This window comes from Sarcophilus harrisii, chromosome 2 (assembly GCF_902635505.1).
Source record: "Sarcophilus harrisii chromosome 2, mSarHar1.11, whole genome shotgun sequence".
NCBI lineage: Eukaryota > Metazoa > Chordata > Mammalia > Dasyuromorphia > Dasyuridae > Sarcophilus > Sarcophilus harrisii.
In genome coordinates this window covers 573,805,925-573,822,830 of record NC_045427.1, presented here as the reverse complement: position 1 = coordinate 573,822,830, position 16,906 = coordinate 573,805,925, and the positions used below count along the sequence as shown (strand labels likewise).

Genomic DNA, 16,906 nt, shown 5'->3' with positions numbered 1-16,906 from the left:
GAAAAAGTTTAAGGAATTATAATAAGCAATGAGAGGGGAAAACTATCATTCTTTGCAGATGATATGATGCTACACATAGAGAATTCTAGAAAATTAACTTTTAAAATTACCAGAAATAATGAACAGTTTAAGCTAGGTTGAATAAATCATTGCCATTTCTATATATTACCAATAAAGCCCAGCAGCAAGAGTTAGAAAAAAGCTATTAATTGTAGACAATATGAAATATTTGAGAATCTATCTATCAAAACAAATATAGTAACTATATGAACACAATTACAAATCACTTTTCACATACCAAAAAAAAAAAAAATCAGATCTAAACAACTGGAAAAAGTCAATTGTTCATGACTAGGCTGAGTTAACTAAAAATGAAGATTCTACCTAAATTATTTACTTATTCAGTGCCATACTAATCAGGAAAAATAGAGGTAGAAAAGTAATAAAATTTATCTGGAAGAACAAAAGATCAAGAAAATTAATGGAAAAAATATAAAGGAAGGTGATGTAACCATGCCAGATCTCAAATTGCATTATAGAATGGTAATCATCAAAACCATTTGGCACTGGCTAAGAAATAGAGTAGTATATCAACGAAATGGGTTAAGTACACAAGACACAATAGTCAAGAACTAAGGAAGTTCCTCAGTTTCCAATTCTTTGCCACCACAAAAACAACTGCTATAAATTTTTTCTACATAGGAGTCCTTTGTCCTTTTTTATGATCTGTGGGATGTAGATCTAGCAGTAGTATTGCTGGATCAAAGGGTATGCATAGTTTGATTGCTCTTTGGGCATAATTCCAAATTGCTCTCCAGAATGGTTTTATAAGTAGCCCTTTTCGTAGTGACAAGAAACTGGAAATTGAGTGGATGCCCATCTGTTTGGGGTATGGCTGAACAAATTGTACTATATAAATAGAATGGAATATTATTGTGCCATAAGAAATGTTGAAAGGCAGATTTCAGAAAAATCTGGAAAGACTTACATGAACTGATAATGAGTGAAATGAGCAGAATCGGGGGAACCCTATACACAGTAACAGCAACATCATGTAGCTCTTCTCAGAAGTACAATAAGCCAAGACAATTCCAAAAGACTCATGATGGAAAATGCTATCCACATCCAGATAAAGAACTGTGGATTATTTTTTTTAAAAAATAACTAAAAGCCAAACATCACAAATAAAACTTTTTTTGTTAGCAATTCAATAACCTCATGGAGTGGTCCATGCAATTACAGGGAAAGAATCTAGAAAAAATGGAAATCATTTTCACTTATCTCCACCGAGATCCCCCTCATTACCCCAAAACATCAGCACCAAGCATTCTATAATTGGAGCAAAGAATAGTGATGGCATTAAACTATGATCCCAGATTTGGCATTTTGTATTTTGAAAAAAAAGAAGTCTTGTCTTTGATGCCTTCACTCATTTTCATAAATGCTTTGTGCTGATTTGAGCTTTAATGTGACTGATAACAGTCACCCACTAAAATTTCCATTTCTTTATTCCATTTTTCAAAATGGACTTAAAATGAAAAACTAATGGATGGATGTGTTTAACTATTTTTAAAAAATCTGATGCCACCTTACACCTTTAAAATAATATTTTTCTCTCTGGATTGTTAGTATCCTAATCTGTAAAACTTCTTTTAAGAGAATTTGGTTAAGTAACATAATAGTCACAGATTTTGTGTTTAAACACTTGGAATTTTATTACATCTGCTTTCAGGAGAAGCATGGTATAAAGGAAAAAAGCATTGCTCTAGAAGTTAGGAGACTTGACTTACTCATCTTAGTTCTACTATCAAACTTTCTGTGTCACTTCATGTAAGTCATTTCACTTTTCTGGGGCTGTTTCCTCACTTGTAAAATTATGTAAACTGAACTAGAGAATCTTCAAGGACTCTTGCATTGCTGACATTCAACTTTTATTAATTCAAATTTTTTATTTTTAAAATACTTTTTGGAGGAGGAAGGAGAATAGGTCTCTAATTTCATCAGTATGATTAATAAGAAAAATAGTGGCTATTAGCAAGCACCTTAGTCTAGATTTCAAACAAGATTCACTTTAAAGGGTTTAAAGTAGCTCTTTTCCTCTATTACTATTTTAAAGCCAGGCTGAAGGTTTATTCCCTTTATTCTTGCCTCATATTCTGGAGGCCAGAGTTTCCTCTTACATTCAGTATATGACATTAGGGTCATGAAATCATAAATTTGGTCCCTCCAAAGTCAGACAAAACCCTGCAATGGGATCATTTCTATGGAAATCTCAATGAAACCTCCACCCAAAATTAGAATTGAGACTCTTACCCAAAATACAATGTATAAACATATAAACATAAACATATGACAAAAAGATCTAGTAATAAATGTCTATATGATTCTATAATATATGGTAATTTGATACTAGAAAGTATATGAGTGTGCATTAACACATTTTAGCAATAATTAAATCTTATTACTTACTTTGTCAATAATCTTAATAATTTGTTTCTGGATTTCTAAAAGCATTGTGACACCCTGCAAAAGAAATCATGATCTTCATAAAATTCAGTTTTGTATATTTTGAATTGAAAAATTTATAGTGAACATATACTGCTATAAAACAGGCTCTGATTTCTGCTTAGCATAAATTGCTCTCTGTAGTTCAGCTGAATTGGCATTCTCATTTCTCACATGTAAGTGTCCATCTCCACTCCCTATGTCTTTGTATTGACTGTGTACATCCGCATACTAGGAGTGTGTACTTCCACCCCACTATATTTTTGGTTCTTAAGAGTCCATGGCTTCTTACAAGACTCTGCCCAAGAACCACTTTCTACAGGAAACTTTTCTTGGTCCTTTCAGCTACAACAGATAGTGACAATGATAATAGTGAAATGACAAACAGCTAACATTTATATGCTACTTTAAGGTTGATGAGTGACTTTACAAATATTATTTCACTTTATCCTCACCACAATCCTTATAGGTAGGTGCTATTATCCCCATTTCACAGATGAGCAAACTTAAAAGGACAGGCATGCTTGGAGTTACATAATTTGTTTTTGAAACACATTAAGTTTCTGAGGCAAGATCTGAACTCAAGACATTTTGGCTGTGGATTCAGGTCTCTATCCATTGTGCAATTTAACTTCCCAGAGTTCCCCTTCTTCCTCTCCAGCCCTCCCTAAATTCTATTTACTTTGTAAATATGCTACATTTCTATATTTCTTTATTGTTGTCTACATGTAAAATCTTTCAGGGCAGGAACCACTTCATTTTTGTCTTCTATTCTCCAGTGCCTTACACACACACACACACACACACACACACACACAAATCTCTTCCTGGCACACAGGAGGAGTTTATTAATTAAATAATCTAAGTTAAAATAATTTAAATTAATCAAATAATTGATAATTTTTTTTGATTCTTTGATTATTCCCAGTTTTGTCATGAAAGTCTAAAATACAGATGTTTGCTTATTTCATGGAGAGGCCAGATTACCACTAAAAGAAATTATGTCCTTTAGTGTTTCAGTTGAATCTAAATTTTCATAACTCTATTGGGCGTTTTCTTGGCAAAGCTATTGTGTAGAGGGTTGAAACTCTTGAGTCTATGCACTGAGTTCAGGATGGCCAAGCACTTGAGGCTAACTACCAATTGGACAATACTCTATGGGCATATGCTTGAAAAATGGCCCTTCCCACTATCCTATGCTGGCTTGATGATTGGTGTATACAGAGAATTGTAGGAGGGGCTAGGGGGTCCACCCTAGTAAGACTAGCCAGGGTCACTTTTGCGGTGGATGAGGAAGAAGGAGGTTGTGGAGCTTCTGCTTCCATCCCCTTCACTTCTACCCCTAAAGACCAAGAATAAAGACTGAGAACCTTTGCTTATCCTGACTCCAGCTGATTCTGGGGTGTCTGGGGTGCTGGCGTGGTCATCACACTATTGGTTTGCCATTTCTTTTTCATTGTGTCAACCATTTTATAGCAGAAGAACTGAAGTAAAGAGGGGTTGTGAGTTGTTCAGGGTCACATAAGTAGCAAGCACCTGGGGTCAAATTTGAACTCAGATCTTCCTGGTTCCAAGCTTGGTACTCTATCTACTGCATCACCTAGCTGCCCAAGTCTAGTGTACTTTCCACTAATAAAGACCAACTTCCCTAATTAGTCCCATTGCTTACATAGTTACTTAGGTATTAGGGAAGATTAGCTGATTGAATCCATATTGCTAGAACATCTAATAAAATGAATAAATGAAGATCAATTAATTTTGATTCATGTTTCACTTTGTGACATCTTTTCATTTTACTATACCCCTTCCAGAGAGCTTTTTTTCATTTCTTTCCTATAATTCTTCCACCTCTAGGGTCATAAAGCTAGTGGACCTAAAAGAAAAATATACTGATGACAAGTGTTTTTCTATAAAAATTGTGAGATAGTCTGAGATACTTGTTGAACTGTTAAGCCAGGGTGTGGAATACAGATCACTTCTTTCATCAGATTCAGCTTTCCAGATGATGACTTCCCACAACTGAGCATAGTGACCATCAGTAAAGGAAGAGACAGTGTTCTTGGTGATTCCTAGAAATGGAGACAGACACATGAAAACAAGATTAATAAAAAGTTCATTGCTAACTATACAATTAACTGCATCCTGCCATAGATACTATACTGACCTGTTTGTATTTCAGTGATGCAATTTTTGAATACAATGGAGTATTGGTCAGTGTGGCACATGTTTTAGCCACAGCTAATGATACAGCCCCTATGGCCATACTACCATGAAGTATGGGCTCAGGAGGCTCTGCTGGTGGGATTGGTTTCTCTGGAGTAACCTCCTTCCTGCCTGGAAGATTGGAAAAGGAAACACAAACATGTGGTAAGTGGACATGGGAGACATTTTCTTGAACCTTTTTAGTTTGTTGTTTTGTTAGATGTTTATGTTTCCTTTTAGTGGATTTTCCTGAACCTTTTTAGTCTGTTGTTTGTTAGATGTTTATGTTTCCTTTTAGTGAAATTATTGTTATATTATATTATATAGCTATGATTGGTACTTTCCATGGCCTTTGGGGGTTATTTCTACATGTTCACATTCATTCAAGACCAAATGAGAAAGAATGAATATGTGACAGGGCAAAGGCATGCTCAAACATAGGGAAGGAGCTTCTAAAGAGCTCCTAGTTAACTTATTCCTAGTTAAAAGATCCGGCCCCTAATAGATATTAGGTTTCTAGTGTGTCAACAAGCAGGGTCATACTTCATTGTTTATCTGAGGACCTATAAGGAAGGGACTGAGAAGAATGCAGTATAGGAGAGCAGTGGCCAGAAACCACGCAAAGTCTTTTAAAGAGAAGGAAATCCCTTCACACCTTTCTGAAGCTCTGTGAATATACAGCTGTTTTCTGATGAGCCAGCATTTTATTAATGAAAAATAACTCCATGATGAGTAAATTGCAAATTCTAGCTCAAATCTGCTCCCAAAGTGACTGTGGAGACAGAATCTCCAGTGCCCACAGTAATGCTAAAGAACCTTTGATGTATTCATGAAGCTCAAACCTCTTTGTCCTTTCTTCTTTGGAGGTAGAGGTGGTGATGGTGGTGATGATTGGGGTGCAACAGACCCTTCAAATAATGGCTGTTCCAGGCTCAGTTCTAATTCTTTACTCTCTTTATCTTCTTGTACTTTGTTTGCAAAAAAATTCCTGGATGAGGACAAAAGCATTCTATTACAATACTGTTTTCAAGAATTATTATTTTGGGATTTAGTCTCCAGGATAGCTGCACAGAAACTGCAAGCAGGGAGCCTGGGGCAAACTGGGTGTGACTAGAGCAGAACCCACAAAAACTTTTACCTCCTGGACTGTTTGTGGACTCGGGGTCTAAGTCCAGGTACACTAAGGGAACATTGGCTGATTAGGAATTCCAGGCTGGTTGTGCTGCAGACATGCAGCCCTGGGCAAGAAGGAACCAGCAGAAGGTGAATGCAGAGGCAGTGGAGCAGGGATGATGCTGGCTTCAGGAATTTGTTGGAGGGTGGAGCTCTTGGTTTTGGGTTACAGGTCAGAGGAGAGAGCTGAAGTAAAGCTAGAGGCACCACGATTGGAGATGTTTACACCAATACCTCTTTTTTTAAATTTAAATTTAAATTTTTTTATGCCTCTTATTTTAAAAAAATGAGCTGGCAAAGAAGAATGTACCCTACCATAGAAACTTACTATGGGAAGGGAAGACTAGGGTTCATCTTCAGAGAAGTACACTGAAGTAAAAATAAAAGCTTCTACCCCACAGAGTAATGTGAAATGGTTCCCTGCCCAGAGAGATTTATAGAACTCAAAAAAGAATTTAAAAATCAAATGAAAGATACTGAGGAAAGCTAAAAACTAAACTAAAAAATAAAAACCATTCAAGAAAAAACAAGATAGCTATGAAAAAATAGTTAACCACTTAGAAAATGAGATACAGAGTCTCAAAGGTGAATATAACTCTTTGAATCCTCCTTGATGTTGTTCTGAGCACATGACAATGTTTTCTTTTGTTTTGAATTCTTTTTCTTTTTGTTTTTTTTTTAAATAAAAAAATAATATATTATTTTGTCATGTAGTAGAACCAACCACAGAAAGTTTTAAAATTGAAATAGTTTTGATCTTAAAATAATCAAATATATGGTAAGATTCTATATATTCTTATTTTAGAAATATTTGAAAAATGATATTTAATTTAAAAAATCTGAAGACATATAATCTGAATAATTTGATAGAATTTTTTTATTTAAATGGACAAACTTGTGGGCAAGATGGTGGAGTGGATAAAGTAGAAGGCCTGGAGTCAGGAAGACTCAGCTTTGAGAGTTCAAATTTGGCTCAGATACTTGTTGTGACACTCTGGGCAAGTCACTTAACTCTGTCTCTATTCATCATCTGCAAAAGAGCTGGAGAAGGAAATGGCAAACCACTCCAATATCTTTGCCAAGAAAATCCCAAATGGGGTCACAGAGTTAGATATGACTGAAAAAACAACTGAACAACAAAGAAAAAATCTAAATTAGAAAGTAAAGGGTGAAACTAGGTATCTTTATTAATTTGCTTATTGTGTTATTGGCAAGGGAGGAAGGTGATAATAATTCTAAAATGTGATGGTATATTTTCTAATAATATTACATTGATAACACATTTTCTTATTTATTATATCTTTTGCTCATAAAATGTCTATGAGTTAACATAAGCTTTATCATCTCCATTTTACACATGAGGAAATAGAGGCTGAGATAGTGAAGACACATCAAATAAATGGCAGGGTTGGGACTCCAAAAAAGGACTTTTGACCCCTTTCTTTCCTACTTGTCATTCATTCATTCATTCAACAAACATAATTAAACAATTCCTATTAGGTACTATCTGTTACTAGATATTAGGAACAAAAACATGAAATTATATATTCTTTGCCTTCAAGAAGCTACTCATAGGATGACAAAACACACATTGTACAAAGGTAAAATATAAGTCAGAATGCGTTATATAGACAGGTACAAAATTGGGATGAGTATGATTAGCTGGGAGGGTGAATCTGTAATAGTTTCATGAAGGAAGTGAGACTGGGTCTTGAAGTAAGAGAAGAATTTCAGAAAGTAGAGATATGAAAGAACTTATTTTGAGTAATAGAAAATGCACAAAGGCAGAAGGGAATGTGTATTTATGTAGCACCTTGTATTTGCCAAGAACTATGTATAGTAAATAGCAAGTATTTTATGTGTGCTAAGTGCTCTTTACAAATCTCTGTGATCTTCACAAAAATCCTTCAAGATAGATGCTATTATTATCCCCATTTTATAGATAGAAAAACTGAGGCAGAAAGTGAAAAGAATACTAGTCTATTTTAAATAGAATGTCTATCTTATGGAAGGGAGCTGTATAAAATAAGGAAAGATCGAGACCAGTAAGGGTTTTGAATTCATGAATAAGTAATTTTCCTTTGATCTTTTCATTTAATGGTGAGCCACTGAATTCTTTGGGCAAAGGACTGACATAATCAGTTTCTAATGAATTAGGAAGATTCCTTTGACAGAACAGTGAAAGATAGATTGGAAAGGAGTAGGACCGGAGGCAAAGTTAGCAAGTTCATCCAGAGAGATTAAGAGCTTGGATTTTGGTATTGTCCCTAGGAATGAAAAGGAAAGAATAAATTCTGCAATTAGAATTTTAAAATTTTGTCAAATAAATAAAGGCTATGCAAATTCGTCTAACAAATGACATGTGTGAAAAGTCTGGTGTAATGGAAGAAGCACTGGGTTGGAAGTCAAAGTCCAATGTTCAAATCCTAGCTCTGGAACTTGCCTCATTTTTTACAAATGACTTCAGGATACTCCCTTTAGAAAATGGAGACCCTTTACCATGGCATGGAAAGCCAAAGTGAAACAGACCACTTATCTGTGCAAAAGACTTACGCAAGTAATTGATCCGCCATCTCCTGTTGGGTCGGTTCCAATCCTTCTAGAAGCTCAGTCATTGACTCATTTACCCACTGCACAGCCACACTGATGGCTTCATTCCGTTCTAATTCTACTTGATCCACCACTTCAGGCATCACAGTTTCCAGTACTCCCAAGTGAGAAGAGATGACAGCAGAAGTAATGCTCTGAAAGTCATGCAAATTGATTCTACTTTCTATTAAGTTGTAGAAAAGGCACTAATATGAACAAATCCACTTTTTCTTCTTGAAATAATGATTCTAACATTGAGATATTTTGTCATCATTTGGAGAGAGAAAGGGGAGATGTGATTTTGTTCCAGGAAGTTAAATTAAATTAACTTTTTAGATTCCTAGATCTCACCCTTTTTTTATTGCATTAGCATCTCTGCATTAGTTAAAACCTCCTTGCAATGCTTATCTTTCAATAATGTTAAAAAAAAAAGAAAAGGTTTAAATTGTAAAGAATTACAGAATATAAAGAATGTAAAATACTTTGTACCTTTAAAGTGTTTTACAGTATCAATTAATATTATTATTGTGGTGCAGGGGAAAGAACACTGGTCTGAGAGACACAAGACCTGGGTTCTAGCACTGACTGACACAAATTTATGAATGTGGGCAAATAACCAATCAGAAGACTACTACTCTAGCCAAGAAGTGAAATGATGAAGGTCTTGGGTGGAGTGAGGAGTGGAGGTATATTACATTATAAGGGTAGAATTAACAAGACTTAAAAATAGACTTTAAAATAATGGGTTAAAAAGGGGCGAATTTGAGGATGCAGTTTCATTCTGCTTTGTCAATGTCCAAAACAAAACCAGTTAGTTACTTAAAATGTTTAAATTTAAGTCTATACCAAAAAAAAGTCTATACACTCAAAACTGAAGACATATTAGACTAAGCTTTGGATGCTGTTTATATTGGAGAAATGTGGGTATAATAGATTTTTAGTGTTCTTTAATTAAAAAATAAAATAAAAGCTCCAGGAAACAAATTCCAAATCTAAACAAAGAATAAATTCTGAGTAAGTCAGACAAATTCCTGGAGAGATATTAAAAATAATGGTAATCAATGGATTATCAGGGCAATGTATATTTGTCATTCAATCATATCTGACTCTTTATGGCCTCATAGACCATAATATGCCAGGCTCTTCTAATCTCCAATGTGTTCTGAAGTCTATCCAAGTTCATATTTGTTGCTTTCATATACTCTATCCACCTCATCCTTTGCCATTCCTTTCTCCTTTTGCCTTTCATCTTCCCCAACATCGGGGTCTTTTGTAATGAGGACTATCTTTTCATTATGTTGTCTTTAGCTTCAGTATTTAAACTTTCATTGAATAACTTGAATTGATCTTACATATTGACTACTTTGATCTCCCTGAGTGCAAGTATTCTCCAGCACCACAATTTGAAAGCATTGATTCTGCAGCATTCATCTTTTTTAATAGTTCAACTTTCATAGCCATTCAGTCATTGCTACTGGAAAAATGATCAATTTGACTATATGAACCTTCGTGGGGAAGGTGATACCTCTGCTTATTAGTTTGCTATCCAGATTTGCCATAATGTTTCATCCAAGGAGCAAGTGTCTTTTAATTTATGGCCACAGTTGCTATCTGCAGTGATCTTTAAGTCCAAGAATATGAAAACTGACACTACTTCCATTTCTTATCCTTCTGTTCACCAAAAAGTAATGGAACCAATTGCCAAGATCTTAGTTTTTCTGTTTGTTTATATTAGGCTTCAGGACAGCTTTTATACTCTCCTCTTTCATCTCATCAAAAGGCATCTTCATTCCTCTTAGCTTTCTGCCATCAAAGTAGTATCATATGCATATCTGAGATTGTTTATATTTCTCTTGATGACCTTAATTCAAGCTTTTGATTCATCCAAACTGGCGTTCCACATGATGTACTCTGTATATATTAGATAAATAATATACTCAATCTTCCAATCTTAAACCAATCAGTTGTTCCATGTTCAGTTTTAACTATTGTTTTTTGGCTCATATACAGGCTACTCAGAAAACAAGATGATCTGGTCCTCTCTTCTTTTTGAGAACTTGTCACATTTTGCAGTGATCCACACAATCAAAGGGTTTAGTTATTAATGAAACAGTAGGAGATTTGGTTTTTTGTTTGTTTTTCCAGAACATCTGTAGTTTCTCCGTAATTCAGCAAATGTTAGCAATTTGGTCTCTAGTTCCTCAACTTCTTTGGAAACCAGTCTACTTTTCTGGTAATTCTTGGTTTACAAATACTGAAGCCCAGTTTGCAGAATCTTTAGCTTTACTTTGGTGTCATGTGAATTTAATGCAATTGTCAAGTAATTTGAACATTCCTTGGCATTGTTGTCCTTTAAGATTGGAATATAAATTTATTTCATTTTCCAATCTAGTGGCCGATTCTATTTTCCAATCCAATCTGTTGAATTTTCCAAATTTGCTGGCAAAGTGAGTGCAGCATTTTAACAGTATTATCCTTGGCTAAGATGACAGGAAAAGTTAATGATAAATGTTGGAGGGGTTGTGGGAAAACTGGGACACTAATACATTGTTGGTGGAGTCGTGAACTGATCCAACCATTCTGAAGAACAATTTGGAACTATGTCCAAAGAGCTATCAAACTGTGCAATAGCCTTTGATCCAGCAGTATCTCTACTGGGCCTGTATATCAAAGAGACCATAAAAAAGGGAAAAGGAGCTACATGTGCAAAAATATTTTTAGCAGCCCTTTTTTGTAGTGGCAAGGAACTGGAAACTGTGTGAATTCCCATCAGTTATGGAATAGCTGAATAAGTTATGGATATTATGGATATATCATATCCATATATATGAATATTATTGTTCTATAAGAAACTATCAGCAGGATGATTTTGGAAAGGTCTGGAGAGACTTCCATGAAGTGATGCTAAGTGAAGTGAGTAGAACCAAAATAACATTGTACACAGTGATAAAAGATTATGCCATGATCAATTCTAATCGACATGGTTCTTTTCCAAAGTGAAGTAATTTAGGCCAATTCCAATAGACCTTTGATGGAGAGAACCATCTGCATTTAGAAAGAGGATTGTAGGGACTGAATATGGATCACAACCTAGTATTTTCACCTTTGTTATTGTTGTTTTCTTTTTGTTTTCTTTCTCATTTTTTTTTCCTTTTTTTGATCTGATTTTTCTCATGAAGTACAATAAATGTGGAAATATTTGTAGAAAAAATAAAAAATGTAATACCATAATCTTTTACGATTATACATAGACTCAATTGGAATTCTCTCACTTTCACTAGATTTGTTAACAATGCTTCCTAAGGCCCATTTGACTTCATTTTCCAGGATGTCTGGCTCTACATCAGTAACCATATCTTGTGGTTATCTTCAATGATAAAAAAAATCTTTCTTTTACAATTCTTTTCTCTATTCTTGGAACCTCTTCTTAATTGCTTCTGCTTCAGTTAAATCCCTATCATTTTTGTCTTTTTCATGCACATTTTTGTATGGAATTTTCCCAATATCTTTAATTTTCTTGAAGAGATCTCATCTTCCTCATTCTGTTTCTCCTTTTTTTATTGCTCCTTTAAGAAAACCTTTTTTATCTCTCCTTGATATTCTCTGAAATTCTGCATTGAGTTGCATATATCATTTCCTTTTCTCCTTTACCTTTCACTTTCCTTCTTTCCTTAGCTATTTGTAAAGCCTCATTAGAGAGCCATTTTCCTATTTTGCTGCTTTTTTTCTTTAGAATGTTTTTTGCTATGATCCTATAGCTCTCACCTTCCTGATTCTGAATACTAGAACAGATAAGGTATGTATGAGCTATTTTGGTGGTCATGTCATTCTATTGACTGTTAGTGAATTTTTTTTTTTTTTTACTATTTTAAGTATATTGTTCTTTTAAAATTTTAATATTTTAAGTATATTATACTATTAAATATATTTTTAAAAATTTTAAATCACTGGATGACAGTTTTATTTACATAATTTATCTCTCTTAGAATCACAGAGTTCAAGAGTTAGAAACAACCTTATATGTTATCTTTCTTTTAAGAATGGTATAACTGAGATACAGAAAAGTGGGGGAGAAAAATAGCTCTCAATCACATGGGTCATTAAATGCAAAACCAGCGTTCAAATCCACATCTTTTGATTTTATACCCAGTGTTCTTTCCACTACAACAAATTCTCTCTCTGTAAATAACAATGTTACTATGATTGAATTTAAAAACATATTTAATCAGTTACCATTTATTAAGCATTATTTATAAAGTACTTTTGCCAGGTGCTAAGCTAAAATCCGGAGATGCAAAGAAAGGCATAAGACAATCTGTATTCTCAAGAAGCCCACAGTATCATGTAGGAGAAAACATGCAAACAGCTACATACAAATCAGATCTATACAAGACAAACTGAAGGCAGTCACAGAGGGAAAGTACTAACATTATCATTATTATTAATAATCATTTTTGTAACTCAAAAATCCGTTGAAATCTAAAATATAGTAACGAACTGTCATGAAAAAAGCACAATAAAACACAATCAAGAGAACCACGCAGTTCCATACCTTAACCTGGTTTTGAACTGTGCAGAATATTTCGACTCTGAGAGTTTGATGACCCATACCATCCAGTACTATTCTCCCTATTACTTTGTATATGGTAGGAGGTTTTGCAAGTTTCGAAAAGCAGTTTGCCTTAAAAATAAAAAAATAAGCATTGTAAAATTATAAATATCAAATTTCTTTTTAGTAAAAGTGTAAACCATATAATTTACTTTGCTGTTTGTATTAAACCTATAGTTCCTCATGCCTGAACTTGATAATGATAGTTCAGTCAGAATAACTCTTTCCTCAAGGACAGAGTTGTAAGTTTATCTCAGTGGTGTCTACCTTTTCAGGCAGCATGACAGCACAGAAAGATCTTTTCAACAAACAAAGTGACGCATGATATTTTTAATGTACACATGATATTTTTAAATGTAATGTCAACCTAATTCTCTAACCAATATGCCCCATCTGAAACAAATGGGTCAATTGTCATCGAAGAATGTTATCATATACAGAAATTTTGTCTGGGAATCCCAAGTCAACCCATTTCTATTGCTCTCAGTAAGATATCTTATCTAAAAATATAATAGTGAGGAAAAACACAGTAGCTGTGTTTCATTCACCATGAATGGAAACCTTAGCAATAGTAGTTTTGCTGAAGTAGAGAGGGCAGAAGTCATTTGGAGAAGTTTTAAGAAAAAAAGATTGAAGATGGAAATTAAAGATGAGGTAGGAAGCTCTCTTGAAGTATTACTTATTTGTAGTAATAAAGGAACTAGAAGACAAAGGAAAAAAGGAATATACAAAAAGAAGAAAAGAAGAAAAGCTATACTCCTCACATAATGGTATTGGAAGAATTAAGAGGGAAGAGGAAGAGAGAAAGTGATTTGCCTAAAAAGCAAAACTGCAGCACATCTCATGATGACATTGTTGATTATAGTTACATTATATAGTATATATTTAAAATCTCACATTCTGCAAGAGACAACAATACACATTCTAAAACCGATACTATAAGTATCCAAATTCTAGAACTCAACAATGTATCAGAGAAGATGCTATAGCAGAAAATAATCTAAAGGGTTTTTGTCATCCATTGGATATAATTTTGAAGGTTAATTTATATTGTAGAAGGGGTAAGATGAACATTGAAATTATATAGGAATGAGGAAATAATTATATTACATTCACTTTTTGGTTTCTTCTCTTCAGCAAAACAAGGTTACATGGATATTAAATGGTTTTATTTAGACTTCAGGGGCATGTGAGATGTTTCAAAGGACCCATTAACTAAGATACCTAACTATTTAGTACAATGCCTTAAGGGTTTCTAGATAAAGCTAGAAGAGACTTTGGTATTTTAAGCCTCCTTTCCAGGAGAAAATTGCAAGGGGACCTTTGCTCAGTGGACTCTCTTGTGGTTTTGCAATTATTTGGAAACTCTATTTGTATATTCTAGTGAATGTCTTCTGCCTTATCAAATTCTAAACATTCTTCAATATCCAAATCTAGTCCCATGATTACTATGAGCCTTCCCTATTCAACATAGTCGATTTAGTTCTGTCAGTTAATATTTATTAAGCACCCACTACTATGTGACAGGCTCTGTGCTGAATATGGAGCATATACAAGAAGAGCAAAAGGCAATCTCTTCCCTCAAGGAGTTTACAATCTAAAAAGAGCTTAAAAATTGATCCTTTCCTTCTCTGAAATCTTAATATGTTTATAATCTGTGCTCAAATATTTGATTTACCATGATTAAATTGTTTAGGGCTTCAATTGTTTCATATATAATTTCTTTTTTTTCCCCCAACTATGGTGTAAACCACAATAGGACATGAGCTATGTTATGTCAACCTGATGTTTTGAAAAGAATATAAGACTAGAAGTTATGTGACCTTGATTTTAGTTTGGTTTTCTCATTCTGTCTGAATGTGGGCAAGTTCCTTGACTGTCTTTTGATTTCTCCACAAGTGAAATGACAGGCTGTCTTGATAATTCTCTCCCCACCTCATTTGGGGAGGCTAATGATTTGGCCAGGATCATACAGCTAGTGTCTGAGCTGAATTTGAACTCAGGTCCTTCTATCTCCAGGACCTGTGCTCTAGCCACCTAGCTGCCCCATTGACTAGATAGCTTTTAAGGCTCCGTTGGGTCTGTATTTCTTTTTATGAAACTCTTTTCCATCATCATCAAACATTGATTGATCACCTACAACATACAGCCCAATGAACACTTAACTTGAAGGAAAGCCATATTGCTATTCTAATTTTCAGTTATTCAAAATTCAGCTATTTTTTTTCAAAATTCACATTCGTGTATCTCATTAATCATGAGTGAGCAGAGAGAGGATCCTGGCAACTGCAATTTTGCCCAATGCTGCTTCTTTCAGGTAAGAATCACAGTGCCTCACATTTGTGATGCATTTAACATTCAAAGAACATTGCCTCATCTAGTCCTTATAATATTGTGACCAAGTAGTATTATACTATCTCTACTTTTAACAAATGAATTAGCTGAAGCTCAGTGGCTCGTCCAATGCAACAGGAAAAAGTCGAGACTAAAATGCATGTCATAGATTTCCTGGTCTCCTTCATACATCCTTTGATAAGCTTGTGCCACCACGGAGCAATGATAGAAAATTGAACTTGAAATGAGAACGACCTTCCTCAGGATTTGGTCCTGACACTTACTCAGTATGAGACCATGCATAAGTCACCTAACCTTTTTGAAACTCAGTTTTTTTCTGTAAAAGAGGAATACTTTTATTTACCTACCACATATAAATCTCTATATAAATTCATCTACCACTACCATCCCCAACACAAATTTTTATCTCTTCCCTTCTACCCTCCTCTTTTTCCTCTTCCCATTCTCTCCACAAACTCACTCCCTCACTCTCAATTCCTGTTATTTTCCCATTCCCCTTGCACAGATATACATAAATCCCCTTTGGTCGTCTCCTCCCTTGCTCAGCCCCTCCCATCCCAATCCGAAGAGCCAGAGAGTGCAACACACTAGACGCGCCCTTCGAGGGTGCAATGTCTTCTTGCGCAGCCGCTTTGGGCAACCCCCGGGAGGGCGAGACGAACAGCCAGGCAGGATGCCAACCCCAGTGCGTACCAGGTGCCCATAGACGTCGGGCGGCTGGAGGTAAAAAGTAGAGTTGAGCAAGTCTTCCAGCTGTTGGGGCACATTGTTCGTTCGATAGTACTCCACAGCTCGCTGCTTCAGTTTGTACAGCTCGTGCGCATTATTTCGGCCACTGCCTCCGTCCCCCATGGTCTCAGTTAACCGGGACCACGGCTGAGGCGAGTCCCAGACTCTTAAGCGTCCTCGCCGTTGCTAGGCAACACGACAATGGACCGAGCTCGCACATCGCGAGAGCTCCTTTTGATGGTTCGGTCTTTTGGTTTCTTCTGCCATCTTCCCTTCCCGCTTTCCTGTTTCTCTTTTCTCAATTCCTCTCCTGCCTCCCCTCTCTCCCTTCTCGTTCTCTCCTCTTATTCCCAAACTTTTCCTCTTTCTTCCTCTCTTTCTCACCCTTACTTTCCCCCGTCTCTCTCTCTGTATGTATGTATTTATTTCTGACTCCCTGTCTCTGTATGTCCGCTCTCTGTCTCTCCGACTCTCTTTCTCTCTCTCCCCTTCCTCTTCCTCTTCCTTCCCTCTCCTTCCCGACCTCCTCTCTTCCTTTCCCTCTCCATTCTCCTCCCTCCCTTCCCTTTCTTATTCCCTCTTTCTCTCTGTCTCTTATTCAGTTTCTCTGTCTGTGTCTGTGTCTGTGTCTGTCTGTCTCTCTCTCTCTGTCTGTCTGTCTCTCTCTCTCTTTCTCTTTCTCCCACCTTCTCTCCTTTCTTTCCTCTCTTTCCCTCCCCTCTCTTCTCCTCCCCTTTCTTCCCT

At 35.5% G+C, this 16,906-nt stretch overlaps 1 protein-coding gene across 2 annotated transcripts in view; it reads right to left on the bottom strand.

Moving 5' to 3' along the window:
• ENO4 (enolase 4) overlaps positions 1-16,369 on the bottom strand; it is a 40,583-nt gene extending 24,214 nt beyond the window's left edge. Inside the window, exons 1-7 of one of the 2 annotated variants that reach the window (XM_031955928.1) lie at positions 16,127-16,369; positions 13,022-13,150; positions 8,434-8,624; positions 5,550-5,695; positions 4,670-4,839; positions 4,443-4,574; positions 2,470-2,523 (exon numbers count right to left, since the gene is read on the bottom strand). In XM_031955928.1, coding sequence (XP_031811788.1) covers positions 2,470-2,523; positions 4,443-4,574; positions 4,670-4,839; positions 5,550-5,695; positions 8,434-8,624; positions 13,022-13,150; positions 16,127-16,285 — 981 coding nt within the window. In that variant the 5' untranslated portion in view covers positions 16,286-16,369. The remainder of the gene's footprint in view (positions 1-2,469; positions 2,524-4,442; positions 4,575-4,669; positions 4,840-5,549; positions 5,696-8,433; positions 8,625-13,021; positions 13,151-16,126) is intronic. The other variant, XM_003755337.3, reaches the window with a different exon arrangement.
• Between the last annotated feature and the right edge of the window lie 537 nt (positions 16,370-16,906).